The sequence below is a fragment of the Dendrobium catenatum genome, unplaced genomic scaffold (assembly GCF_001605985.2).
Source record: "Dendrobium catenatum unplaced genomic scaffold, ASM160598v2 fragScaff_scaffold_756, whole genome shotgun sequence".
In the NCBI taxonomy this organism is placed as follows: domain Eukaryota; kingdom Viridiplantae; phylum Streptophyta; class Magnoliopsida; order Asparagales; family Orchidaceae; genus Dendrobium; species Dendrobium catenatum.
Genome location: NW_021319218.1, coordinates 539,141 through 562,820, shown reverse-complemented (window position 1 = coordinate 562,820; position 23,680 = coordinate 539,141). Strand labels below are relative to the sequence as shown.

Genomic DNA, 23,680 nt, shown 5'->3' with positions numbered 1-23,680 from the left:
CACAAGCTTTTTGGGAAGAATTTCATCCAATGGTGTCAATCAACAATGATGTTTATCTGTTTGAAAGTCAAGGATGAATATCTCATGGGAGCAGTTCACACACTCAATGACAAACACCTTAAGTTTGATCATGGAAATGGAAAATAATATGGTGATGTTAATCATTCCATTACAAATTAAATTGGATAAAATACAAAAAAAAATTGGGGGGATGCGGCAAAAGAGACTTGCTCCAACATTGTCAATACCTTGGCCATAGTCATAATCAAGTTCATTCTCCATAACTTGTGTTAAGAGGATGATATAGTGATGATATAGTAATGATATAAACTCTTTTAACTCATTTTGACAAGAATTTGATATCTTTGATGAAATAAAATTGAAATGCATTGAAGAGAGTTAGAATAGCAATGCAGGAAGATAGTGGAATATGAACAATTGTACAAGTTCCTACTTAGTTTAAATAAAAAATTAGACGAATAGCTAAGTGTTAGACCGGTCCAAGGAGGACCGGTCCAGCCGGCCCAGCCCCTTGGGCCGGCTTTGTTCGTCTACGCCAGGAGGGCCGGCGGACACAAGAAGAAGGGAGAGGGGTGGGGTCCACTTGAAGTTTGAATTGTTTCTTGGAGCCAAAAGGAGGGGAAGCAAGGGTAATTAGGTCCTTTTGTTTTAGATTTGAATTGTATGCATTAAGTAGGGGAGAAAAGGGGGGATTAGGGTGAGGAGATATTTTGTGAAAGTTTTTCTTGTTCTTCTTTGGTGGCTAGGGCTCTAGATTGAATTCTAGAGATTGGGAGAGTGCGATCCTCCTCTCGAATAGAGGATCCTTGTATCTTTGCTATTGTCCTTTCATCTTCTAGTAAAATACAAGTTCTTACTTCGTGTTTCTATCGTTTTCTCGCGTTTTCCCACTGTTTTGGCTGATTTCCTGCTGTGGACAGCAGTTTGCTGTGAGATCTTTGGCTAAAGTGATTAGGAAATACTTGGAATCAAGTATTTCCTATCACTAAGTTTTTAAGGGCAATTTAGTACCAATATGTAGGCAACCCCATTATCATCTCAATAATTTTAAAAAGTACGATACATTTGAGACGCAATTTCCCGACGCAATTTCCCTCCATGATCAGAGGGTGGTCTTTCATTTTTTAACTTTAAAAAATACAAAATATCCAACTTTAGATTCTATAATTTTGTGCTTGGGGTATGTTGATGATTCGGATGAGTCTTTAATATATCTTTCATTAATCCAATTTTCTTTGTAGCTTCATCGACTAACTTTGGACCCATCAACAATCTTATTCTTTTTTCGGCCTAACTTAATGGGGTTTTGCATCTTTTGCCATGAATGCTTCATAGAATGCCATTTTTTGAGTACTGGATTGATAATTATTGTTGTATGCAAACTCAATAATTTGAATGTAATCTTTCCAAAATCCTCTAAAATTCAATACACATAATCTTAATAAATTTTCTAGTACTTAAATAATTCTTCTAGATTGTCCATTAGTCTGAGGAAGAAATGTTGTTCTGAGATGTAATTTTGTTGCCCAAGTTTTCATGAATACTCTTTTATAATTTTGAAGTAAATCTATCTTCTCTGTCTGATACTATCACTTTTAAAATGCCATATAATCTTACAATTTCCTTTCAAATAGAATCTTGCCATGTTATCAAACTAAATATATTTTCTTGATAGGAAAAAAAAATGCTGACTTATCCAAGCTGTCAATTATCACCAAGATGCAATCACAACTCTATCTGGACCTGGGAAAGCTCACAATAAAATCCATTGCAATTTCTTCCCACTTTAATTTTGGAATTATTAATGATTATAAAAACTCGCTTGATCTCTAATGTTCAGCCTTAACAATCTACCATGCTTCACACTTAAATACATACTCCATAACATTTTTTTTCATACTTGGCCACCAAAATACTAATTTTAAATCCTTGTATATTTTTATGCTTCCTCGATGAATATTATATCCGGAAGATGAGCTTCGTGCAAATTCTTCTACTTCAAATCAAAATCATTGGGTACCCATAAATACCGCTTATTCATAATATCACCTTCATCAGCAGTATTCTATTGCCACTTTCCTAAATGGATTTGCTCAACAAATTTCTGAAATTCTTTAATTCTTTCAATTAAAGTTGGCTTCACAATCGACTGATACAGTACAACTATATCATCAAATCTTAAGACCCTAATTGCAAGGCTTTCATTTCCTTAAGTATCTGAGAATTTTTAGTTAACATTGAATTTGTGATACTTGCAGACTTTCTTATTATTGCATAAACAATGGTGAATATTAAGATCATTGTCATTCATTAATTCAAATTGGCTTTTTTGTCTCAAATTTAACTCTTTTGGTGAAGAAATATTTCAAATTTTGACGATCAATGAATATTTTACATTTTTTACATTTTGCTTTATACAAATAGTATCTCCAAAAATTCAAGCAAAGACTACCACTGTTAATTCTAGAACATGGGTTGGATTCTTTGTCTCATGTGATTTCAAATGTCTTGATGCATACATTATTACTTTTCCATTTTGCGTTCGGACACATCTCAGAGATCATCGCTATAATTCTTCTATTCTTGATGGAATAGTTAACATTGGCGCAGTTATCAGATGTCTTTTTAATTCTTGAAATCTATTGTCACATTCTTCTGTCCATTCAGATTCTTATTAATCCATTTTTCTTCTTAGCAAAAAGGTCATGCGCTCTAAGGTGAATTACTTGGTTTGATGATTCCATTGTTGATCAATTTTTGCTGCTGACATTTCAAATTCTGCAATTCTTTAGGAGCCATTCTATTAAGAGGCTTAAATATAGTTGATGTTATTAGCTGCAGTTCAATTCCAAATTCTACTTCTCTTCTAGGTGGCAATTATTGGTAATTGCTCTAGAAACACATCAGAAGATTTTGGTATAACTGAAATATTCTTCAGTTCTTGAACATCTTTATTTATTACTTCAATTTTCACTGAAAAGCATCAACTCCCCACATCTCTATTTACTAAATTTTAATGTCCTGACTAGGGAAGACACCACAATATTACACATGAAAAGTAAACTGACTTCTTGTTAGGCAAATCAAACCTTACTCTTTTGTTCTAACACTCAATTGTAGCAAAATATTTTATTAACCAGGCCATTCTTAGAATAACATCAAAAGTCATCCTAGGTATTAGAATTAATTTTGCTATTAGTTTTCTACCTTGAACATCAAAGTTTATCATGCATTTTCAATTCACATACATATTATCTCTAGATGACATTATAACACAATCTTAGAAGAGCAAGTGCAGATTTTGGGGCCAAATCGGGTACGGCACTTTAGCGAATCATTTCATTTATTCTGCTGCATTAAAACACTCAGATTAATAATTATTTTGTTTTTGCTTCATGCTCTTAATCATCAATTCTATAGCATGCACTGATAGCATAGGAAACTTAGGCTTCGTTTGGGACAGTTTTCTTATTGCTTCTTAAAATACCTTTTAATACAAAATTTTTAATTTATATTCTAAAAAGCTATTTTAAGAATCAGTAAGAAAGCCGTCCCAAACGAAACCTTAATCTAAATGTCTACTCCACAACTTTTTATTTTTACTGTTTTTTGAGCGGGTATTCTATCCGTTGAAGCTGAATTCAAGAAATCTTTTGTAATTAAGTTTTCTTTTCACCCTCTCAACATTTGGCTATTGAACTACGATTGTCTTTGTGACTAGAAATGTAATGCATACATATACACGTGCCATATATGGTTGATTAATATTAATGTTGCAGATCTATAAGCCAACACTCTCTAGGTTTGCTGATTTAGGCGGTATGACTGGGGACTCTCCTAAAGAAGTAGCAAAAGGTACTTTTGATGCTTACGTTTGATATTCTTGGAATCTTATCTGAGCTGTCTCGAGTCTTACTTAAAGAATTATTTCAATAATTTTCCTTATAACAAAGTTAAATGGGTTATGCTTATATTTCTTTTCTAGCTCCAGAAGCTATTTACAAATTACCCGTGCAACTTCAGGGAAAATTATGCTGATGAGATTATTATGCTTTACTTTGAAATAGTGAATGTCCTCATGTCAGAACAGGAAATAGTCAACTGTGTATTTTTTATGCGTTTTACGATATTAGAGCCATCATTTTTGGAGTTAGCCTAATACACATCATTTTTGACTTGGGCGTTACCTCAAGGATTATCTGTTAATCCATTCTGAGATCACGCAAATACTTTGTCAGCTTTCATTGGAGATTCTGAGTGATAGCTTAAAAGATTGTATACGTACAGTGATGTAACTAGCAAGTCGAAACTTTATGAAGGAAATGGAAGTATAAATTTGAGAACTTTCCATCCTAGAGCTTGAGGGACAGCTGAAATAAAAAAGATCCGCTCTTAGGATATGAATACTCGTTGAATTAGAGTGGTCTTAATGGCTGCAAAAATTCAGGTCAGTCAAAGCCTTATTTTGGCAATAGCTAGTTGGGGCCAAACAAACAACACTTATTTTTAATGGTACAATGATGTAAGGAAAGACAAATAACTGGGTTAAAAATCTCCTCATCTCTCCTTACAATCTCAACAGCATTGTCTTTGATTTGAAATTTAAAATGACCTTCAATGCAACACTCTTCTTCAAATTTAAACTCAACAAACCCCAATCAACTTCTACTTGAGATCTGACTTGAGCCTACACCTCACTCAAAGTTCAAATGTAAAATGACCTAAACATCTCACGTAAAATGACCTAAACACCTCACTTCTCCAACCATCTCACGTAAAATGACCTAAACACCTCTGCTGGCTATGAATCATCACACACCTTTCTCTCTTGTTGGCATGAAAACGGAGGTGCTCCTATTGGTTTGTCGTAACGAGAACCCCTTTATTGTTTAAAAAAAAAGAGAGATATGAAATGATACGACTAAGGTTTCATTGGTATAGACCTGTCAATTTCGGGTCACGCCAAGGCGGGCTAGGGCAGCGGGCAGCGGGCAAGGCGGGCAAGGCAGCGGGCAAGGCGGGCTAGAGCAGCGGGAATCAAATTTTTTTAAATTAAACGGGTTTTCGGGTTGACCCGGCAACCCGTCGGGTCAACCCGAACCCGACCCGTTTTTGCAAACGGGTCGGTTTCCCGGACCCGAACCCGACCCGCTTCGGGTTCGGGTCAACCCAAACCCGAAAATTCCGGGTCGGGTTCGGGTCGGGTTTTCGGGTCGGGTCAAATATTGACAGGTCTACATTGGTATAGTTGCATTTCTTGAACTGCATGGAATAAATAAAAATCTCAGTTTTCCTTTCTTTACTTTGTCTGATTATTGTTTGTTAGTTGTTGATTACCTATCAAAGTTGTAATTGCACTATTGGATTCGAATGTGTTGTTGGATGACCCTTGATTTTACTAGCAAGCAATCTTCTAGATAAGGACTAAAGAACTAAGAGAGGTTCGAGTGAGTTTGGAAAGTGAGAGAGAGAGATAAAAACCCAATGTATTATAGAAGATCGAAAAATCTTCAAATATCTCTTCACCCTTTATTTATAGAACTTAGGAGACTACAATAAAAAGAAAAAAAAAATTACTTTGACCCATTATTTATTATATTGGATGTGGCTAGATTGGTAGCCATGTGGTTTTGTGCCTTTGACATGACCCTCTATTTTAGAGTGAGTTCTTTAGGCAAGCCTTCTCGGGTTGGGCGAGTCCTTATGATATAGCATACGTGATGAGCCTATGTGGGTGAGTCCTCTAAATGGGCGGCGAGTCCCTAGAGGTAGTGTATGGACCTCTGAGTGTGAAGGGCGCAAATTCTTTCAGGCGACGATGATTGCAAGTTGAGGTTTTGATTGAGTTTGGAGGGTATGATCAGTGGCCCTTAAGGCGTGCACTTTCTGTAGCTGGATCGGGAGATGTTAGCGATAGCCTGATGGTCTGGATGATGATGATGACCTTGGAAGTTTAATTTATGCCAAGATAAGTTGTTTCTGAGGGTTGGATGAATCAATGCGAGGATCCAGTCGGTTGGGATGAGTCACTCTTCATACTGATAAGTGCTTGTGATGGGCAATGTGGTTGCTATGGTCAAATGCTTTAGCTAAAACCTGCTAGGTACTTATGAAACACTTGCTTGGGCATGTACTCGTATACATTTAACTCACTGATTCAATTGACTCTTTAGAAGATGAGTTATGAAAAACACAAATGAATTAAAGGAGAGCTTTTATTATTGCTACCAAATGGTAATAAGGGATTAAGTAGAAGTTACTACTGTGTGCTCCGAAAATTCGGCCCCGGCCTCTGCCCGCACTGATCGTGCTTTTTATTCTCGGCGAGGGAGTTTTAACGGAATAAGTTCCGGGGTAAAGTTTGGAAGGCATATGGGTTTGTAGAAAAGACACTACTCAGAGATTTCACCCTCATTTTGTGAGGACTTTATGATATTAGTTCTGGTTTCCTAAGGCGCAAGCCCCTATAGTTAATTACCCCTCCCGATAACTAGAGAGAACTTTCGATTAAGGCTAGTCGTCAATCAGATACGTAGAGATATGTGTTATCTGACATATAGTAGCAACATAGATTTGGATGTTTGGAAATTTGGAATTTGAAGGATTTGGATATTGAGAAATTTGGATGGTTTGAAGTTCGGATTTGATATTTAAAATAAAATTTTTCACCATCTTTCACTTAAAGCGGATGGTGGGGGAATGGATGATAGACCCGATCAAGATCCTATGGTTCCATCGTCCCGGGCCATCGCGGTCCCTGGTCTACTTAGTCAGAGGAGGTAGTCGACCCAACCTGATAGAAGGATCCTTGTCGACAGCCATGTGTTGCTTCGTCCAAAGGGACCTTGTAGACCTGGGGTGAATGTTTGTCTAAGAGGACAAATTTGAATCTACCTTAGCTAACAGAGGGTTTTGTGCCCTATCGATCATATTTTCTATTGATTCATATCTCAAGGATTTGATGTCACAAGGAATGTATTGGCTCTGTTCATAACCGGTATTTCGTGGTGCCATTTGGCGGTAAAACCACTCGGTTCAGAGGGCCCCGGGTCATAACCGTTTATCCTGCGATGCCATTTGGCGGCAAAACCGCCGGTTAGAGGACACGTACCACATCCTTACTGGCAGGAGATTGTTTGAGAATGGATCATAGTGATATTTTCGACTAGGCATTAGCTCTTTGTGAGCTGAAGTAAATCTTAATTTGTTCACCCCGGCAAATTGTTGCGGAGGGTGGATAGATTTTGCTTTAAGTGGTTTATGGTTAGATTTTGATTTTAAATATTTGACATTCGGGTTCTGGAATTTCGGATTTTGTGGAGTTTTGGATTTTGATAGGCATTTAGATATTTGGGAGACATTAAAAAAAATATTTGTGAAATAAACATTCAACACGGCCATCATCTGGTTGTGGGGTCATTCATTGACTAAACCTTGTCGACCTTATCAACTTACTGATAGAGGATCGGGTTTCATCGATTTTATGCCCTTGTTAGTGAATTCTCTTGATTATAGGCCTTAAAGACCTAATATGAATGTATTAAAATAATTATACTTATCCCCACAACAGTGTATTTGTTTGAAGGTTCGAACCCTGTCGACTCCTATTAATTTGCATAAAAGGATCGGGTTCGAACTTGAATCTACTTATCGACCCGCGCAGCATCTCTAGACGTCACGTGTGTACCAATAACACGCTCGCCGGGGCCCATGCGGCGGTTTGGGTGTATTTTTTTAATTATACACTGTCGACTTCTTTTTACCTGCTTAGGAGGATTGGGTTCAAATTTAATAACCCGCGCAGCATCCCTGGACGTCACGTGTGTATTTATAACACGCTCGCCGGGGCCCATGCGGGTTTTATGATTGCTTTTACCCTTTTAGTGTATCTACGTGTATACAAACTACGGTGCACGTGCGGGGGTACTTTGAAAGTAATTGTAGACGCCTTATGTCCGCTTACGTAAAAGTTGCGAATCCGGTGACGTGGTGTAGCAGCTTCTGAATAGAGTTGTTCGTTGTTTCGTACATGTATACTATCGTGCACTACTCATTGCTTTCTGTAGGTGGATCGTAGTGCACTAACTAATCTTCTGCCTTATTTTGGTAGATGTCGCTATCTGCTACAACTCCCTTATATCTTTCTTGTGGGAGGCATGTTAGGTGTACAACAGGTGGCTATAATCTTTGGCCTTTTTAGTACATTCACTATTGTGGCTCATAGGTAGGTAGATGTGTTCATTCATAGGCTGCAATTGACTTCAGGATACTGCATTTATTGAAATTTTTCTGGATCTACCCATAGATGGAATGTTGTACATACATCTGTATTCATAGATAGATTGTATGTATTGCAGATCTTTCATCCTTGCATGTAGAGGTCCAATACATTTGCTTGCTGTTGAATGATGGTTGACTACAAGAGCATTATAATATTTATCAGCTCTTTCTACATAACTTGTAGGTGCTTTCATTTATCACCATTTCTTATGTGTTTTACTCATGCTCCTTTGTATTCATAGCATTTTAGTAGTTGTTATCTTCCCAATGGACTACATCAAGCATGATTTCTTGTAGATAGAATGTTGTGTATTTATTTATAAACTGGCCAACACTGGTTGAAAGGAAGTTATATCCTTGAAATTCTTCTTTCTTTGCTTGTAGACCTACTACATTGCGTATGATGGTTAGCAAGTCATCACATTCGTCATGTATCTTTTGTCAAAGAATCATTGTATCCTTGTGTATGCCAATCTTTATTATTCATAAATGATTCATCATCTATGAAGTACCACTAGTTTCGTTGTTTGTAGGTAGAATTAGCACATTCACCTTGTATATTAACATTGACTGTTGAATGGATTGCATTCATCAATAATCTCCCCATGCATGTTGATTGATAACTTGTAACATTCGCTTGTGTGTGTTATGATGAGAATCACAAATCCTTTACGAACCCATTATGATGAACATTTGCCATTTAATTACAATTTCATTCCTTGTGGATTTCCACTAGTTTGTTTGCATGCATATGTTGATTATGAAAGTGCCACCATATTCATCATACATTTCATTCAAAATCCTTCTAGTAGCTTCAACTAGGGAAATCACTAGTGATCTTCCATCACCTGGTCTGCTACATATATACGACAACTTTTATGGCAAGTAGTGTAGCTTCTTATTTTTTTCTCTAAAATTTGCAGGTATTCTGCTTGCCTTAGTACTAATGGGTTTCCTTTGTTAGTGGCATGTTGAGCTGCGTAAACCCTAAATACCTAGAGGCGCTTAACTTCCTTGAAGAGCATCTTCTCACCAAGGAATATAAGGGGGTTGTGGAGTTGGAGGTTGAGCATATGGCGTCTAGAGGAGGGTCCTCCTAAGAAACAAAAGAGAGAGGATGAGATTGCCACTCACCCCATGGAGTCTTTCATGAAAAGTCGGTGGGGGTAAGACAAGCTGAGGCCACGTCGAAAGAAGGGGCATGCCGGTCAGCTTCTAATAAAATGCTGCGAACGCACAATATCAGGTAGAACAGACAGACGCAAAAACCGCATGCTTGACGGCCGAACTTATGCGAGGGGAGGAGTTTGGAGATTCATTTTGCTATTTTGAGCGGAAGATTGTGATTGGGGATAAAGTTTAACCACTCCTCTTAACTCCTTTCTCATTCTTATCACTAAAGAAGTGGAGATTTGGAAGAAACGACGGTAAATGAGAGGAACAACCGAGGGAAAGAGGGAAGAAGGTTTGTTGAAAATTTTTTCCCATTTATGTATAAATTCCCTTGTTTTGTTTCATCTAAAGCAAGTGATGTTTTAATAAAGGAAAATGAAAAGATTAAAATTGAGGAGAAAGGATTTTGGGAGAGAAAGAAGGATTTTAGGATTTGGAGAAATCCCTATTTGTAAGTGAATTTTCCTATTGTATAATTTTTATTAAATTTTGTTATTAAATCACATTTTCATGAAAGTTTATATTGTATGAATTAAGGGATTTTAGAAAGGGAGATATCAAGTTGTAGGAGTTTGATTCTTCAAGAATTCAACAAGAAAATAAAATTTAGATTTGAGATAATTATTAATTAAATGAATATTTATGAAAAATTAATGGAAGTTAAATGATAAATTTTCATGGTTATGAATTTCTTTAGGTTGTACCAAGGATTAAAAATTGAAGGATCAAAGTGGGTATTTTATAGAATTTCTCTTTATTGTATTTTCTATTTCATTTTGAAAGGAGCATGTTATATAAATGCTTTAAGACTTATGCTTTATTTTGGAAACTATTACATATGAAATAAGCAAATATATATACAAATACGAATATTTGAAAGAATTGGTATGTAAAGGGACTACATAAAGGGAAAGAGAAATTAAAGTTAGAAAGCATTTATACATATATATGATACTTATGTGTTAAAACTGAGAATTTGAGAGGGAAAAGCTTGAAATTATTCATTACAATCCTCCCTATTTATAGATCTATACAGGATATCCTAATGAGGAAATAATAAATTGCAGATTTAATATATAAATAATACATAAAAATCTTTCCTAAATTCGCTCCTTCATTATGGCGTGATCCATGAGAGTATCCCATGGATTGATCTTTGTGTCCGTCGGATCCTTTGCACTGCGAACGGCTGGATTTCAACACTCCCCCTCAAGCTGGGAAATATGGATCTGTCATACCCAGCTTGTCAATCATTCTGAGAAAGACAGAACTGTCCAATCCTTTAGTAAGGATATCTGCAAGTTCCTTCATTATGGCGTGATCCATGAGAGTATCCCATGGATTGATCTTTGTGTCCGTCGGATCCTTTGCACTGCGAACGGCTGGATTTCAACACTCCCCCTCAAGCTGGGAAATATGGATCTGTCATACCCAGCTTGTCAATCATTCTGAGAAAGACAGAACTGTCCAATCCTTTAGTAAGGATATCTGCAAGTTTATCCTTTGATGATACATGGTCGACACTTACTAGACCACTGTCTAGTTTTTCATTAATAAAATGTCTGTCCACTTCTATGTGCTTGGTCCTATCATGCTGGACTGGATTGTGGGCTATGCTGATTGCTGATTTGTTGTCACAATGTAGTTTCATGGGCTCATCCCACTTAACCTTTAAGTCTTCTAGGATTATTTTAATCCACAGTAGCTCACATATTCCCAAGGCCATAGCTCGATATTCTGCTTCTGCACTAGATCTTGCCACCACACCTTTGTGTGTCTTGACTTTTTGCAATAGCTGCACCAAAGTGAGTCCTTGTCTTTAAACTTCGAAGAATCTTTACCATTTTCCTTCCATGACGATTCTTTGTTCATCACCATTGCTGAGCTTTCAATTGCCTTCGGTTCTAACATCACTCGTCGGCTTTCTTCTGCGCGGATGAGGGAAATGGTTTCATTGAGTGATGGCGTCTCCTCCTTGCCAAGAATTTGAACCCTAACTTGGTCAAATTCTGCATTTAGTCATGCAAGAAAATCATAAACTCTATCTTTTTCAATAAAGTTCTTTATGATCGCAACATCTTCTGGACATCTGGTTTCTATGCACCTATAGTGATCAAGTTCTTGCCATAGATTTTGTAGAATGGTGGCATACTTCGTCACGGTCTTACTCCCTTGCTTTGTGCTTCCAACTTTGATTTTAATTTTAAAGATTTGAGCTGCATCTTGAGCTTTGGAGAAGGTCTGTCTGGCAGCATCCCATATGTCATTTGCAGTTGAAAGGAACATAAAGGTATCGCTAATTTCCGGAGTCATGGAATTCCACAACCATGACATAATCATAGAGTCTGCTTCATCCCATGCCCCAAAAATAAAATTTCCTTCTGTTGGTCCTCCTCCAAGGAGGTGATGTATTTTCTCTTTCCCCTTCAAGTAGGTCTTCACAAACTGAGACCACTTTAGGTAGTTCTTCCCATTTAGACGATAGGAAGGTTGCATACTTTGAAGGTCACCTCGTCCTTGGTGTACCATCGATTCCTCGGTTTGATCAACACTTTGAGAGGAGTTGATTTCTGAAATTGGAAAGCAATTAAGGCTTCATAGATTTTTTTTTTCATTCGAAAATAAAGGTCGAAAGATAAAGAGTTTTTTTTTCTCGGACGAAATCTTCCCGGTTAATTTGACTGGGCCAAGCCGTGTCTTTAAATGACTCGGTTTGGGTAATTAGGACACGCACGCAGGGAGCTTGAGCGTGTCTTCAGAGGCGACTTCGCTCCTTCGTCGTCTCTCCCTATTTCTTTGGCTCGTTTGTAGCTTTTCGACCGTGCTCCTTCAACGACTAGCCTTTCCTGTCGGATCGGAAGCTCCTTCGTGGCTGCTCGATTGCGTTCCTTCGATGACCTTCCTTCCAGTTGGTTCGACGTTCGTTCGGGATACCACCGATCGATTAGGGCTTTTGCTGTCTTCCGCAATGCTTTGCTTCAAACGTTTGTCTACAAGCTTCCGTTGGCAGGTGGAGCTCCATCTTTGGCGTCCGTCCTCGGCAACGCTCCGCTTTCTTCTTCTTTTCCTCCAATGATCTATGATCGTTCTACAACGGCAATGAAGGCCGTTGGCTCTGATACCATGTTAAAACTGAGAATTTGAGAGGGAAAAACTTGAAATTATTCATTACAATCTTCCCTATTTATAGATCTATACATGATATCCTAATGAGGAAATAATAAATTGCAGATTTAATATATAAATAATACATAAATTTTTTTCCTAAATTCGCTCCTTCATTATGGCGTGATTCATGAGAGTATCCCACGGATTGATCTTTGTGTCCGTCGGATCCTTTGCACTGCGAACGGCTGTATTTCAATAATATGTATATCAAAAGTATATATGAATGAATGATATACGAATGAATGAAAAATAAATAAAAAAAAAGAAAAAAAAGATATGCATGCAAATTTACAGGAGTTTACCCCATATGATAATGACTGGGGAAGCAACGTTCTCGTGCACCTTAAAAAGGAAATAGAAATGGAAATGAAAGTGGTTGAACATTAATTGGTACATTTAGACAGTGATCTTGCACAAATAAAAATGGTTATTAAAATGAATTAAATGTCAAATCTGTTAAAAGAAATGTTACATGGAAATGGACAATTATGATTGAATATAAAATGACTTATGTAAATTATACGACCTAATACGTGATAGATGTATGTATATGAATTTTGTATTAAGAAAAAAAAAAAATTATATATATATATATACAAGAAAAATAAGGAGAAATAAAACAAAGAAACAAAAGGATAGAACCGTGAGCTCGGACACGTTCTGCGGCTGACGGGTGATACGATGCCCTTCACCAAGGGACTTTAAGACACGAGCCCGGACACATCCTGCGGCTGGTGGAGACTCTGATTCCCTCCCATAGGAATCTCACCCAAGTTCTCTCTAAAGAACACAAGTGCAAACAAAATTTTATTAATAATCCATCATTCCTAATACAAGAGAAGGGGCCTCTATATATAGGCCTCAAAATAAACTAAAAAGCAAATTTGTGCATTGGGCTTACATAAGTCAAGACTTAAATAAAAGGGTAAAAAAGAAAAATTGTAAAAATTAAATCAAAATATAATTAATAAACTAAAAATAAACAGAGTGATCTCGGCCGTCGATCTTCGACTCTTCATTTGAATATCGTCCACCGTCGGATGCCCGCATCAATTTGATATACCTGTGTTATTGTTTTATGATTGATAATGATTACCCACTGAGTTTACATGATAAACGCAACCCCAATAAATTAATGTTTCAGGTAGACCTCTAAAGAAATAGAAATGATAGAAAGAGAAGAGTATGTTTATAAAAAATGACGCATTAATGAAAACATTATAATTGATGAAATTATTAGCTTTGATAAGTAGAAAAACAATAGATTTAATGTAATATTTCTTGTATTAGTGGCTCTTCAGTTGGATAGAAAAGTCATTTTACTTATAAAAGGAATGAAAAGTTCCTACCGTCAGATTTTCGTTTACGCCTCATTAGTTCGAGCATTCAGGCCGGATTGTGACAATTATCTTAGAAATGGGGAGGGGTAAAAGTAAAAATTATTTACTTTTCCTGCAGAAATACATTTACATTAAGGGTTACTACATAGGACTCCCCGCATATACTCGGTAATTATTCTAGTTAAACACTTCATGATAAAATGGGAAGCTTCAATCACATTGCAAGTCACGGGTGGTGCGACTTTCTCATTCAAGTGTGCGAAATGTGTAAAATCAAAAGAAACGTCTCCCACACGTCTCTTGATCATATAATGCAAATACTTTAATTTGCTCCATATAAGTGCACTATACGAGCACACTATGTGGCATGTATACATGCTCTATACGCATACCATTGATCATACAATTGCATATTGCAAATATACCAATGAAAATGCAAAGATAGCATGCATGCATACTAAACAAGCATAAAATGCATTAAGTACTTAAAATTATTAAGTACTGTGCAAGCACATGATGCAACATATTGTTGACGCATTTTTTTTTATTTATCGACTCGACCCCGATCGAGCTCGATTAGGCTCGATCACGCTCGATCGACTCGGTCGAATGTTGTCGAGGCAAAATCGACCTAAATTAAATCCCAATTTAATTAAATGAAATCAAATTTAATTTAATTTAAATCAAATCGATTTAAATCAAACCCCGTCGAGCATCGTCGAGCCCAATTCGATAGAATTTGACTTCGATTTGAGTTTAATTTCATGAAATTGGCTCGGTCGAACGAAATTAGACCCAAATCGACTCAAATCAGTTTGGGTCAAGCCCAATTTGAAGTCAATTTCAGCCTCAATTGACTGATTTGGGCTAAATCAATTTCCCAAATCAGAAATTCAAACCTAGGGCTGAGATCTTCTCTCAAGTCCCACCCAATTTCAAATCAATTGGGCAGGAAAATCTACTCAAGTAGATTTTCCCTCGTTTCTTGGGGAGAAGCAACGTTTGGGCGGCTCTCTGCAGGTCTCCCTAAGAGAACGAACGAGAGAGAGGGGAGCTCATTCGACTCCCTGTGTTCGGCCGTCCAGAGAGAAAGCGAGAGAGAACGAGAGGAGTCCAGTCGGAGCTCCTGCCTGTGGCCAAAACCCCCTCGTTCGTGTGCGGAACCCCTCTCCGACCCCAACCAAGCCTTCGGTTGAATCTTCCAAGGGGTCTGCCTTGTTCGTTCGACGGATCGTTCAAAGCCATGGCCCCTGCACGTGAAGCTTTCCTCCATTTTGAAGCTTCGACTCCTCTGAGGTATGGATTTCTGCGACGTTTCATCCAGGAAGAGGCTTCTACTCCCTCTTCCTTCAACTTCGGCGGATTCGTGACAACTTGGGTGCTGTTTGAAGCTTCCAAACAGCAAAAGAGGGCTTCGAAACTCTCCAAATAGCAGTTTTGAGCCTTCAAATCACCTTGGACAGCAGCGGTGACGTTGGGAACATCAAGGACAGCAACTAGGAGCGCGGATTGGAGCTTGGACAGTGCTTGAAGCTTGGAGAGGAGCACTAGGACAAACCGGGAGAGGTATAACCCTAAAACTTAGGCAAAACATTAAGGCTCCCTAGCCAATGGCATGTGGTTGACAATCCAAAACCTTAGATCCCTAGAATCTTTGATTTTTGGTCCCTCAAAACCCCTTTGTTGGCTGTCCACTTCGCAAAGATTATGGAAATTTGGTGATTTCCATTCGTTGGCCCTCTTGTGAGGGTCCGGAGAGGATTTCGATGCGTGTAGTGGCGTCGGATTGGTATCAAACACCTCTCAAGTGTATATTTATGCATCATATTGAGCTTGACACCTTCACCTACATTCAAACCCTAGGGTTTGTTACTTTTCGTAGCCAAAATAGTGTGTAGCTCATGTATCCTCTCAAACTTCACATTGTGCACATGTACTTACTCAACATTAGTGTCATGATGAAATAGACATATGATTTAGGAATTTGGTGGAGCTTGTGGATTGTGTCATAAGCCTCACAATATATCCAAAATGCTTGTGATGACTTGTTGTAGGATATAATATGAATCCCAAAGATTCATTTCAAAAAATCCTAGAACAAGTATGTTTGATCAAACTCGCCTTTGGATGTGTTGTATAGTTTGTGATAGAAAAGTTTATGGCTAATTATTCTTGTTATGAAAATTTTCTCAAAAGATTGGAAACTCATTTCAATGCCTTTAATGGGTCAAATCATGCCAAAAGTGATTTGATCCCTTAAAAGCTTCAAATGCATGTTTCCTACTATTTTGTGATTCAAGCCATATGTTATCTATTTCTTGCTAAGATTAGTGAATGTATTAATTTACAAATTTTTTATAAATGTGCTCATTTAATCCTAAGTATTGGTAAGTTTGATTTGGAGCATTTCACGGACCCCAAAGGCCCATGATCTTTGCTCCATCACACTTAGGGATTATTTAAGCTCATTTTTCCTAATTTGCAAGATAATATAGCTAGATGCAAGCTCTCAAATTCCCAAATCATATTAGGTTCGATTTAGGGAAAATCACTTTCTTGTAGGTTGTCTTCCAAATTCAAATTGTAGGACCAATTTCCCTTACCAAAATTGATTTGGAGACTATTTCAATGTGTTGGAAGCTCTTTAGTAGTTTTCCCCTCCCTCATGCATAGTAATTTGGAGCACCACAAAGCTTCCTTTTTCCATTGCATGAATGTTCTCAACTTAGGATTCCAAAAAGCCTAGGTTCAAACCTCCCTGCTTGTAGTTACAAAATCTACAAGCATTCATCCTTTCTTCTTATGCATGGTGATGGGAACCTTCTTAAGGTTCTAAATACATACCATTGTATGACGTTTGGAGCTTTTTCAAGGCTCCAAAATGTTAGACTATGTGAATTCTAGCTCTACCCTAGGAGCTACAAATCATTACATGTCTCTACCCTAGGCAGACAGCAGTGTTTGCTTTGACAAATGTGTATAGTTTTGGGCCCCGTCAGGAGAGAGCAGTTGATGAGCAGATTGTTTTGGTTGATTACTCAGCACCACTGTCTGAGGTCCTTGGCAGACCAAAGATTGATTACCCTGATCGCCGAGTGATCCCTCAGACTTCTCTTTCCAATTATGCTAGATCTGATGTACCCACTAGGTTTAGGAGGTCTTCAAAAGAAGGCCGAATTCCTACTCCTCATGATGAGCCACACTCTAGGGGTCGCATTCAGATTCCACCTTTAGATGGGGTAAATATGGGACACCAAAAACCCCACACCTCCTCATCTGGGGTGAAGGAAGAATAGAGACCCAAGGTGGTGGCTCCATGAATGGTACACTCTTCCCCTTCTACTCATATTGATCCCAATGACAAAGGGAAAGCATCCATGGAGGTCAACAGTTATGAAGAATATCACCCTTCTCATGTCAACCCTTCAATAGACAAAACCATTAAAGAAATGATGGAATATTTAAAGAAGAGCCTTAGAAAGATTGATGAGGAAGAGAAGAAGGAAAAGGAGGAGGAGAAAAATCATAGAAAATTGATTGAAAACTTTAATCCTGATGAGGATGATCTTATGGATGAGGAGGATATCTATGTTCTCCACTATAGCAGAAGAGGATCCTCTCTTCCAGGAGACTCTCATACAAATAAGTTGCAAGTAGAGGAGAAAGGGAGTGAAAACCCCTAGATCCGTGTTTTGCTTCAGCAGTTGAAAGATAAGGATACTCAGCTCAGTGATATGGCTAAGAGATTAGATGAGATGACTTCTGCCATAATTGCCCTTACTACTCAGCTTTTGGGTTCCTAAAAGGCGCTAAACACAATTGATAAACCTTCCACTAGTGCATACAAATGAGTTGCAAGTAGAGGAGAAAGGGAGTGAAACCTCTAGATCCGTGTTTTGCTTCAGCAGTTGAAAGATAAGGATACTCAGCTCAGTGATATGGCTAAGAGATTAGATGAGATGACTTCTGCCATAATTGCCCTTACTACTCAGCTTTTGGGTTCCTAAAAGGCGCTAAACACAATTGATAAACCTTCCACTAGTGCAGAAAAGGTCGAGGAGGTAATGCAAGTTAATGAAGATATCGGGAGTTAGGAAAAGAATGAACCTGGGTCAGTAAATCTCCAACCTTCAAAGGAAGATTTGAAGGATTTCATCAGTCAGCAGATTAAGGAGTTTATGGCACATGGGAAAGGAGGTCACTCTATTCAAAGAGGAAGACCTTATCCCGAGGAGTTTTATTTAGTATAGTACCCTAAAGGTTTTGTTGCCCCTTCCTTCAAACTCTTTGATGGTGTGGGAAACCCACGTTAGCATTTGGCTCGTTTCAGAGCTGGGTGTTGTAATGTGGGTGGCAGTGATGTTCTTCTCTTCTGACAGTTTGTGTGCAATCTTTCTGGGGTAGCTTTTGATTGGTATGCTGAGTTGCCAAATGGCTCAATGAAGACTTTTGCGGAGTTGGAGTCCTTGTTTGTGAAGAGGTTTGCTGGAGCCCAACACCACATTATAGTGGGAGACCTTGTAGTGGAAAAGCAGAAGCCAAATGAAGGGTTGGTGGATTACATTCTTAGGTGGAGAAACCTTAGCCTAAAATGTGAACCACAACTCCAAGAACAACATGCCATAGAGATCTTATTAAAAAATATTCATGGTCCGATAGCACTCATTCTTAAGGAGTTCACTATTAGAACCTTTGAAAAATTGCTTAGTAAGACATCTAGCCTTCAGTCAGAAGCAGCTCAGTTGTCATTTCTTAGAGATAACAATAATGGTGACCATGCTAAGAAATTCAAGCAGAAAACAGTTGAAAGAAAAGGCATTGTGTTAGCATTATCTTTTCAAAAGGGAAAGCAGATTCAGATTACTGAGCAGCAGCAGCCTAGAAAGATCACTGAGCAGCAGCCCAGAAAAGATAAGGAGAGGGTAGTCAAAAAGCTCGATCATAGGGGATTGACAGAAAGATCAACCAACAGTATTCTTTTAGGAGAGATGCTACAAAGAAAATCTTCAAGTCCTTGATCCAAGATGACAATTTCCAACTCCCCAAACCCAAAAGACCAACAGAAGTTGATAAGAGTAATGAGCCAAACTATTGCACTTATCATAGGATGTTGGGTCATGTTTTGGAGGATTGTTATGTCTTTAAAGATTGGGTTGAAAATGAGTACAAGTCTGATAGGATGAGTATTCCTAATGCTTATTTAGCAAACCTATCACAAGGGTCTGCTAAGGTTATTCATGTGGAGGTCATCCCTACCAAGGGGCAGAAAATAGAGTCAACCACTACAGTTTTCCCTCCAACTGTATTCAACCAAGAAGGCAGTGTTGATTTGCTTACATATGCAGAGGGTTGGCAGTTGTCCTTGTCCAAATCTTCAATGAAAATGTTGAACAAGTTACCCAAAACCCTATTGGAGTTTCCAAAAGGAACTCAAATGCCCATAAAAAAGGCATTTGGAGTTCCTCCAAATAACTCAATGGATGGAAAAGGGTCTTTCATCTTCGAAACTTCTTAGAAAGAGAGTTTCAATTGTGAAGGAAAAGGAAAAAGAAGAACCATTTTCCAAAATCGAATAAGTTATCCCTCTAAATGGCAAGGGGAAATCCTCCAAGCCTCTTACCCTCTCTGATTTCATGTATGTTCCAAAGGGTGTTAGTGAAATGAACAATTCTTCTGCGTACGTGCTATCTGTCCACCTGAATCTGAAAATGAACAATCTATATCTAAATCTTCTCAATTGTCTGAATCAAGTGAATCTAGTTCTGATGATAATCTACTCGTGTACAAAATGCAGGGAGTAAAAATTGTCATTGAACTCAAGTCATCTGATTTAGTGACAAATCAAGTGAAAGAAGAATCAGATTCTGAGGTTTTGGTTGATGTGACCTCAACTTCTGAGCCTGAAGAGATAACAGAAATTAATCTCAGAAGTGGTCGTGTTGTACCATCTCCAATGGCATCTAAGAAAGATAAGGGAAAAGAATCTGTCAAACAAAATAAGGGTGTGGTTCCACCAACACTTGCTCTATAAGAGAAAGTGGGTGGTGGACCACCAAAAGTGGATTGTAATGTGCTAGCACACCTTGGGAAACTCCCTGCGAGATTGAGTATATATGATGCTCTCGTGCTTTCTCCTGAAATGCGAGAGGCTTTGATCAAGGCTCTACTTGATCCTAAAATTTGTTTGGCTCAACTCGCAGAGTGTTCCTTCGTGGAGGCTTTACTCTTCAAAGGAGTACCTGGAGTAACCTTTTCTGATGAGGACTTACTTCTAGGTACTTCAGATCACAACCGCCCACTTTATATAACTGTTGATATTGAGAACTTCAAGCTGAATAGAGTCCTTATTGATCCGGGTGCATCGGTCAATATAATGAGCCTAAGAACTTTGGCCCACTTCAATGTTGAAACACAAAAATTAAGTTCTGACAAAATGATGTTTCGTGGCTTCAATGAAAAGGGGCAAAGGGCTTTAGGCTCAGTTACTCTTTCACTTTTGATGGGGAATTTTAGAACTGAAGCTAAATTCCACACCATTAATTCTGAAACTTCATTTAAAGCACTTCTTGGTAGGCCTTGGCTCCATGAATACAAAATGGTTCCTTCCTCTCTACACCAATGCATGAAATATGGAAAGGAATGGTGTAGAACATTGCATCAAGGGAGATTTGAAACCATTTAGTGTGCATGAAGTCGGGAAATACGAAGATGCTTCTTACTATGTTCTAAAGAGGCTGTCAGTGTTTTCTAGATCTGTGATACCAACTGAAGATCAAGTAGGAACTAGTACACCAAAAGAAAAATCTCTAACACTTGTTCAAGAGCACCTTCAAGAGGAGCTTGAGGAAAAGATTAGATGAAATCCTGCCCCTCCTTCAACACAACGAGGAAGTAGGATGACACAACATGCTCGTGGAAGAGATCGTGGCGGAGGAGGTAGAAGTCAAGATGAGTGGAGAATGAGGGTCACCAAAGCCTCATCTCCACCACCTACTCCAAGAAGGCCCATCATCCATGTAGGCTCAGGGTCCAATTCAAAGACTGAGTCAAATGTGATGGATAGTTCAAGAGATGTAGCTTCAAAATGGGTAATCACTGAAAAGCCTATTTGGAACATTAAAGAAAATTTCCCATGTGATGAGGACAACTCTCAAAAAGAGGAGGTGTCCGATTTCACTACATACAAAAAGCTGAATGAGTTTGTAAAGACTTTAACTTCTTTGTCTGAAAGTACAATAGAAGATTTGAATGTATGTGTTGCACCTAAGTTAGAAGAAGAGGTGGGGAAGGAACATGTCTTTTATAAAGCACATCAACCCTCAAGTTCGGAAGTGGGTGTAGAACTTGAGGATCTTTTTTTGAATGAAATGGTAGAACTACCTTTTGATTGGTATCCCGCTGGTGTCAAAAGTTTGATTGAAAGAGGTTTTGCTTCTTCTATGTGATCCAACGGTGAAGCCCAATGACATGAAAATCTATGGAATTCTAAATACAAATTGAAGAAGAATATATATGGTGTTGGCTTTGGTTCTGTCGGATGAATAGATGATGATGATTATTGTTTGGTTATTACCAACAATCTGGAAGTTGATATGATCTTTACAAAAACCTACAACACTATTGGGAGGTTATATTTAGAGGCTAGCAACGACCCAGATTACCCTCAAATTAGGGTTGCACCCCCTGAATTTGAAGAAGAAATCAAATCAACGATTGATAAATTGAAAGAAATTAATTTTGGTATTGAAGAAAATCCACGCGACCTTGCGATGACCCGGTTAGGAGAGTAAAGCTATTAGATTTGACTAATGTTAAGAAAGGTAGGGGTAGACCTAAAAAGACTTGGTTAGAAAATATTAGGAATGACCTTTCTTTATTAGATTTAAACGAGAATTTGACTTTTAATAGGACACAATGGAGAAAAATGATTCATGTAGCCGACCCCACGTAGTGGGATAAAGGCTTGATGTTGTTGTTGTTGTTGTATTGAAGAAAATCCACGCCCCACTTTTATAAGTGCATTGTTAAATGAAAATGATGCCAATGGTATGATACAACTCTTGACAGAATTTAGGGACGGTTTTTCTTGGAGTTATGATGAAATGCCAGGATTAAATCCAGACATAGCAGTCCACAAACTTGCCATTCAACCAAATGTTGTTTCAGTCAAACAAGCTCCTAGAAGGATGCATTTGGAGATTGAACAACAAGTGATTGAGGAAGTAAAGAAATTAATTGAGGTTGGTTTTATTCGAGAGGAAAAATACCCCTCTTGGTTAGCTAGCGTTGTCTCTGTTAAGAAAAAGAATGGACGGATTCGCGTATGTGTCGACTTTAGAGACTTGAATAAAGCGTGTCCCAAAGATGAGTTCCCATTACCTATCCCTGAACTCATGATTGACATTGCTTCTTCTCATGGTATCTTTTCCTTTATGGATGGATCTTCGAGGTACAACCAAATTAAAATGGCCCCGGAGGATGAGCAATACACTGCTTTTAGAACACCAATTGGAATATACTGTTATAATGTCATGCCTTTTGGCCTTAAAAATGCTGGTGCAACCTACCAGCGTGCAATGACCAGAATTTTTGATGAATTCATTCATGACAAAGTTGAATGTTACATTGATGATCTCGTTGTCAAAAGTAAAGAAAGAGAGGGTCACTTGTTTGATTTAAGAGTTGTATTTGAACGGCTTCGTCGGTACGACCTCAAGATGAATCCCTTGAAGTGTGCTTTTGGGATGACTTTAGGGAAGTTTCTTGGGTTTGTTGTTCGACACCGTGGCATTGAAATTGACCATACTAAAATCAAAGCGATATTAGAAATGAAACCTCCTAGAAGTCTTACTCAACTGTGATCTTTCCAAGGTAGGTTGGCTTATCTAAGACGCTTTATATCCAACCTGTCTGGTAGATGCCAACCCTTTGCAGCCCTGTCAAAGAAAGATTCAGAGTTCTATTGGGATGATAGCTGCCAAAAAGCTTTCGATAGTATAAAATGCTATCTCCTGTCCCCTCCAGTTTTGGCTGCTCCTATTCTAGGGAGGCCATTAATTCTTTACATTGCAGTCTCAGATGAGTCTCTTGGTGCTTTGTTGGCCCAAATTAATAATGAAGGAAAAGAGAATGCCCTATACTACTTGAGGAGACGTCTAATTCCTACTAAAATGAACTATCCTTCTATTGAGAAGTATTGCTTATGCCTTATCTTTTCTGTTCAAAAGCTTAGGCATTACATGCTCTCTCATAAAGTCAATCTGATCTCTAAGGTCAATCCCCTTCAGTACCTCATGACCCGTCCAACACTCTCAGGACATTTAGCCAGATGGGCCATGATACTATTTCAATTCGATATCACTTTCACTCCCCAACGTGCCGTTAAAGGACAAGCTCTTGCTGACTTCTTAGCATCACACCTAATACCGGCAGGATCTCCCTTGAACGATGATCTTCCTGATGAACAAATAATGAATTTATATGACCATGAAAGCCCCGCTTGGGAGTTGTATTTTGATGGTGCGGCCTCTTTCCAAAGAGGTATTGAACCAGAAAGTCTTCTCCCCGGTAAAGCTGGAGTTGGTTTGATATTCATAACACCTGATCAAGCTTTATTGCGATATTCTTACAGTTTATTGGACCCTTGTACAAATAACGAGGCGGAATATGAAGTTCTGATAACTGGTTTAGAATTAACA

The 23,680-nt window shown here is 38.3% G+C and overlaps 1 protein-coding gene across 6 annotated transcripts in view; it reads left to right on the top strand.

Moving 5' to 3' along the window:
* LOC110103930 overlaps positions 1-23,680 on the top strand; it is a 135,529-nt gene that overhangs the window by 25,252 nt on the left and 86,597 nt on the right. For all 6 annotated transcript variants that reach the window (XR_002304008.2, XR_003701372.1, XM_020832825.2 and 3 more), the window contains one exon: positions 3,801-3,876. Coding sequence is in view for 4 of the 6 variants with exons in the window: in XM_020832825.2 (XP_020688484.1) it covers positions 3,801-3,876 (76 nt within the window). In the remaining 2 variants the exon portion in view is untranslated. The remainder of the gene's footprint in view (positions 1-3,800; positions 3,877-23,680) is intronic.